The sequence below is a fragment of the Monodelphis domestica genome, chromosome 6 (assembly GCF_027887165.1).
Source record: "Monodelphis domestica isolate mMonDom1 chromosome 6, mMonDom1.pri, whole genome shotgun sequence".
Classification (NCBI taxonomy): Eukaryota; Metazoa; Chordata; class Mammalia; order Didelphimorphia; family Didelphidae; genus Monodelphis; species Monodelphis domestica.
Window position 1 is genome coordinate 195,329,275 of NC_077232.1, and position 6,106 is coordinate 195,335,380.

General features: G+C 33.3%; 1 protein-coding gene across 4 annotated transcripts in view; it reads left to right on the forward strand.

Moving 5' to 3' along the window:
* The window catches only part of TMEM144 (transmembrane protein 144), a 70,058-nt gene extending 69,214 nt beyond the window's left edge, over nt 1–844 (forward strand). For all 4 annotated transcript variants that reach the window (XM_001374973.5, XM_007496186.3, XM_007496182.3 and 1 more), the window contains one exon: nt 8–844. In XM_001374973.5, the coding sequence (XP_001375010.3) occupies nt 8–91 (84 nt within the window). In that variant the 3' untranslated portion in view covers nt 92–844. The remainder of the gene's footprint in view (nt 1–7) is intronic.
* The last annotated feature ends 5,262 nt before the right edge of the window (nt 845–6,106 follow it).

Genomic DNA, 6,106 nt, shown 5'->3' on the forward strand with positions numbered 1-6,106 from the left:
CACACAGGGTATTAAAAACTACGTCCTAATAACACTTGCATTTTTCATCATACTGTCTGGAGCCTTGGCCACTGCTTTTTCTAAAGTTTGAATGAATCACCAGCAGATGGTAGCAGTGGTTAATCAAACTCCTTTAATATTGGAAGTGCTAGAGAGAGCTGATATTTTCAAAGAAGAAACAACTTATTTTTCATAACGCAAGAAGAAATAAACTGCTCTCTGTGCCTGTAATTAGAAAACCGTTTTTTTTCACTTGTTTCAAGAACACAGGAAGGAAGAAACTTGCTGCATGTGAAATGTATTTGAACAAAGAAAAGTTCATCTGGCCCACCAAATGGAAAGAACATCTGTAGGACTTTAATGAATGTCCAAAAGATATTCAAGTTTTTCCTGGATGATTTTCATGATTTTTAGACATTTATTTTTCCCAGGAATGGATCACCCAAATCCAAGTTCTCTTATACCTTTCTCCATTTAGAAGGGTAAAAAGGAGGAATACTGTTGTCTCCATGGTAATTCATCAGTGGGGATCTGTAATGTGATGCTATATATTGTTTAGCCCAAACTTTATACATGATCAATGAGTTTGTAGTTTGAATCACCCAAACTCAGTAGCTTAGAATATATTATTTTCTTTTTTAAAAATCAAGTATTAATAGATTAGAGATAATAAATGATTGGCAAAAATTACTCAGGGTTAGGTTTTGGAAATAGATTCTGAAGATGTCAAGATTCTTTCTAGATAAAGAAAATATTGATATTAGTAACTGAACATGTTTGATTATTTTTAAATGTAAGAGATCTGGCTATAATATAACAATAAAGAGAGAAATGCCAAAAGTTATACTTTCAAGTGAGTGTTGTCCCTCAATGTAGTCTACCTGACAGTCTATACCTTTATTGTTATGATGCTACAATTACTTAAAGTATTTTTGAAGCTGTTGTTTGGAATTGCCTTCAGAGACAATTAGTGAACGCTTATAAGAAAAGTCACATTAGCTTATAATCATAATGCATTTCTAAGCAAAATGAATATTGTTCAACCTAATCACCTAGCTCATTTTTCACCATAGTTCCAAATGAATGATTCTGATTTTTAAGAGCTTCAAAAGATGAGAATTTTCCCTCATTGAAGATATATTTTAAAACATGCTGTAAGTTCTTAAGAAAATTCTAAGAGAGCTTCTAAAATTTTTTCAAGCACCATTGAAATCATTCAGCCTCTCAACATGATTCCCATTAAAGGAGAGGTAGTGGTTGAAATGCATAAATTCTAGGAAGTTTCTTAGAATATTAGTTTCATGTAATAATTAGGTTTCACAAGCTTTCTATTTTAACTTGTTTCTACTGCAGAAAACTGTAATAGACACATCTTTTCTAACACTTACAGTCTTGAAATTGAGAAATTATGCTTGCATATGAATACTTGATGTCTCTATATCCAAGTAATTTACATTACTTTCTTACTGTAAATCAGAACTATAATAATGACTTATTTTGTGGACTTTCCAGGTTAAATATGTTCATCTGTGAAGACAATATTTTAACTTGGAATGACATTAAAATATCTTTTTAAAAATTGACAGCTTATTTAAGGTGAAACTCTTTTTATTTTATATAGTATTCAGAGCTACTTATTTTATAGTCATGGTGGGTCATTACTATAAATTGCCCATTCTCTATAAATAGAGACATTCTTTACTTTTGTCATCATTGTTATTTATCCTTGATTGTGGTATGACCACCATTCTGCCATTGCTTACATTCAGAAAATGAATGTAGAGTTTGATGGTAATGCCAATATATGAAAGCCTTTTCCAAATGATAACAAGGTCTTTGCAAGCTGCCTGACTAAGAGTGATCAGACTAACTATGCAAATATATTTTAATTTATTACTTATAAAGACTTAACCAGGCACTAAATAATATAGTCTAATTCATGTAATCTTCATTTGTGAAAATTCTCTTGCTCATGACCAAGCCATGACTAGGAAACTTTTGCATATAGGGCAAGTGCCACAAAAAGTACATTGAGTTGCATGTATAGAAAAAGAAAAGTGTTTATTCAAGGATGACACCAGTAATACATGTTTAACAACTGGCTTGCTGGTGAAGGGTGGGGGAAATGTATGCATGACCAATTTTTTGGTTAAAATGCTTTCTCCTTCACTTTATTAGGTTTAAACAAGGAACAAAACAATAAATCAAGGTTTAATTTGTAGTGTTTTCCAGTTTCTGAGGTACTAACTCACTCACACTGAAAATTTAACAATCAGCTCTCACAAAGAGTTTGAGCTGGCCTCAGAATACCCCTAGACTGACATCCTGGTAGCTTCCTATTTATTCTTTTGTTATTATTAACCAGGCACTAACTTCTAACATTTCTACAATGCAGAAAGATCACAAGAGACATAATGAACACCAAACAACACCATACCACAAAATGCCAATCAAGTCAATGCTCCTCAATTAATTCCCTCTATTTTCTTTTAAAGAAAAATTTTCCACTGAACTATTGAATCTACTTTAATCTATTTTGCTATATAATTGGTGGCAAAAATTATTCAAAAACACTATAGGACCACAGAGACTTATTACTGAACTTTCAACAAAGTTTGACCAACTTAGGAATGATGGAACAAACTTTAAAAAATGGATTTTAGGGGGGCAACTGGGTACCTCAGTCGATTGAGAGTCAGGTTTAGAGACAGGAGGTCCTAGTTTCAAATCTGGCCTCAGACACTTCCCAGCTGTGTGACCCTGGGAAAGTCACTTGACCCCCATTACCTAGCCCTTACCACTATCTGCCTTGGAACCATATTGATTCTGAGACAGAAGGTAAGGGTTTTTTAAAAATGGATTTTAGTCATTTAAAAGTTAGTTTTCCCCAAAATTCTTGAGGTTTGAATCTTGTTTGAGAAACAATCTGTGCCAAGGGGAGAAACATTCCTAGTTCAAATGAGAGATGGTCCCTTCATTTTCATATGGATATAGATATAAAAATATCAAAGAAAATCTTCAGAACCTAATAATGGAATGAGAATGAGAACCATATTTTTTTACTTTTTTTCTTGCTCTTACTCTTCTATGCTCCCTCTGGTGGAGAATGAAAATAAGTACTTTGACAAACTAATACTAATACTAATACTACATCAATGTCACTTCCTTTATAAACTTCTATATTTGTGGTTTACATCTTCAACAATTTGGAGGAACTATTCTTTAAATGTTTCCTAAACCTTTGCAGAATGCAAAAATGAATAAAGTATTTTAGTTTTTAAAGTGAACTTAAATAATCAAAGTAGATTATTGGGTCAACAAAAACTTGAAAGTATGATTTCTTCAGAAATAATAATCAAAATATTTCCATAACTAACAGCCATAAGATATATTTTAAGTCTCTAAGTTATTCAAGTTCTTTTGGAAAACAAAGTAAAATTCTATTATACAAAATGTCTCCTGATCATATAAAAGATGATTCTATCACAAATGAAAAGATCATTTTTGTGGTTGTCATTTCTATCTTCATGACATTTCTTCTAGGTGTTCCCTTCTCTTCCCTCACAATTTACCGCCCTAGTATAGCCTCTCTTCATTGCCTCCTGTCTAACCTATACCAATAGCTTACTTGGTCTTCCTACCTTTATTTCCTTCCCACTTCATTTTTGGCTTTCAGCTGTCAAAGTGATCCTCCTAAAGTGTAGTTCGGGCCATGTTTGGCTTTTAAAGCCCTGGATAAACAGATCTCTTCCAATCTTTCCAACCTTTGTTACTCTTTATTCTCTTATACATAATCTATGATCTAGCATTATTGATTTACCCACATCACACTCTATCTCTCAACTCCAAGCATGTCCCCCTGCCTGCATTCTGTCTCTCCTCACCTCTGTTTCATTTCTTTTTCAAGATTCAGTTTAAATCCTATCTTCTGCAAGAGATCTTTCCTGATTCCTTTCCTAACACTATATATACACATATATATGCACACACATAGATGTAGATATGTATATCTTGTGCATATGTAGTAGTTTTCATGTTGCTTCTTTTATAAGAATGTGAGAATAAGGACTTTATTTCATCTTCACTTTTATGCCCAGCACATTTGGCATCATACCTGACACAAAGTAAGAACTTAATGGACAATGATGATGATGATGTCGATGATGATATTGTTATACCATAGAATATCTATGAAGTCTGTTCACTTTGCAGATTTCATCAGGATGGAATGGGATCCTGCATTTCATGGTCCATAATTAAGTTAACAACACTGGGTTATAACCAACAGGCTTCCTTTTCATTTTTATGCCAGATTTTTTTTTACAGAATATACCCTCAAGGCAATGTTCAGCCTACTCTTTCTAGAGGAAGGTGCAGGTCCTTCATGCTGAGTTTCTAGATCCTGGTATAAATGCATTCAAGGCCCATTCCAAGATCAACTATAAATTATACCCAAATCAAGCCTTCATAATAAAAAATAAACCAGACTTCCTCAAAAAGTTGTACCCAGACGTGACTGCAAGATGGATGAGGTAGTGTCTGAAACCAAGCTTTTGGGGATCTATAGGGAGCAGATGTAATAAATATAAAGCAAACTAAGGAACACACAACTTGGAATCAGCTCACCAAAGCAAGGGAGAGGAGATGTTGTATTTAGGATGTGGATGGGGGAAACACTATAGTCCAGATTACTGACTTCCTAGTGGTACTAGCTCTGCTCAAAACCCATGTCCATCCCTGTGTACTAGGAAAGACTGATACCAAACTGCCTCTCTTCATCAAACAAAATGTTTCATAAATACTAAATTCTTCTATAGGAAAATGGGCATGGGAGTTATAGATTATAGACTAAAATGATATACTCAAATTTAAGTTAGCGTCTAAAGAAGTTATAAAAGAACATTCAAAGGCAAAAAAAAAACCCTTGACAACAAATTATCATTCCTTAAAAGAAAACTATATCTATGTGGAGATAATATAAAAATATTTTGTTAATCTGGCCACAACAAATTATAAATGAGAAGCAATGTGGTGGTGGAGTGGTTGAAATTGGAGAACCTGGATTCAAATCCTTCTCCTACTTACTGCTTGTATAACCTTAGCAAAATCATATAATTTCTCCGGTACTCTATTTCCTTACCTAAAATGAAGGGATTCAACTATTTTACTTCTAAGATTCTTTCCAGCTCTAAATCTATGATGTATTATATAACTATAATTTATGATACAAATAATTCTACTGTATCATGAAAACCTCTGATATTTTGATAGGGCCTATGAACCCCTTCGTGGAATAATGTGTTTGTTTGGTTTGGTTTTAATTCATAATTGAAGGAAATTCTAAATTTCAGTTAGGAGTTACTGAAAATAAAAATATATATTTTCCCCATCTAAGTTCATGGACTCCCTTAAATCTATCTAGAAACTCCTTTGTCATCTGTGGAAACCAAATTAAGAAATTCTGCATTAGCACTTTTCCATGTATTAAACACTTTATTTTGAAAGGGAAATAATTTTCTTTTAGTTTAGTTAGCCACCAAGCATTAGTTAAACACTTAATATGTGCCAGGCATTGTGCTAAGAGCTAGAGACACAAAACAAGGCAAAGACACAGTCCTTGCCCTCAAGGAGCTCACAGTCTAATGGGAAACACAAAGCACAAACAACTGGGTACATCCAAGATATAAAGAAAGGAGATGAAAAATCATTGCAGAGAAAGAGACTAGCAATTGGGAGAAAAGATCTCTTTGTCACTACTCCTTTCTTCTTACTTCAAGACACAATTCAGATTCTACTTCCTCTAGGAAGCTTTTGCTGATTCTCCAGAGTAAAAAAAAAACACTCCTACATCAATATTGCATTTTTTACAATATTGCAATATTGCATTCAGACATTTTAATACATTTATCCCATTCTAACCTTTTACTCTATCTTTTAATATAATTTTTCTTTACCATAAATAACCAATATATTTCAATTTCCAAAGAATATTTTTATCAATCCCTCCATGGTATTTTCATTACACATCATTGAGACTCTCCTAGAAACAACCTTCCCAGACTCTTCCATTTGAGGAGGAGCAGCAGAGATGCTCTGTGGACTTGTC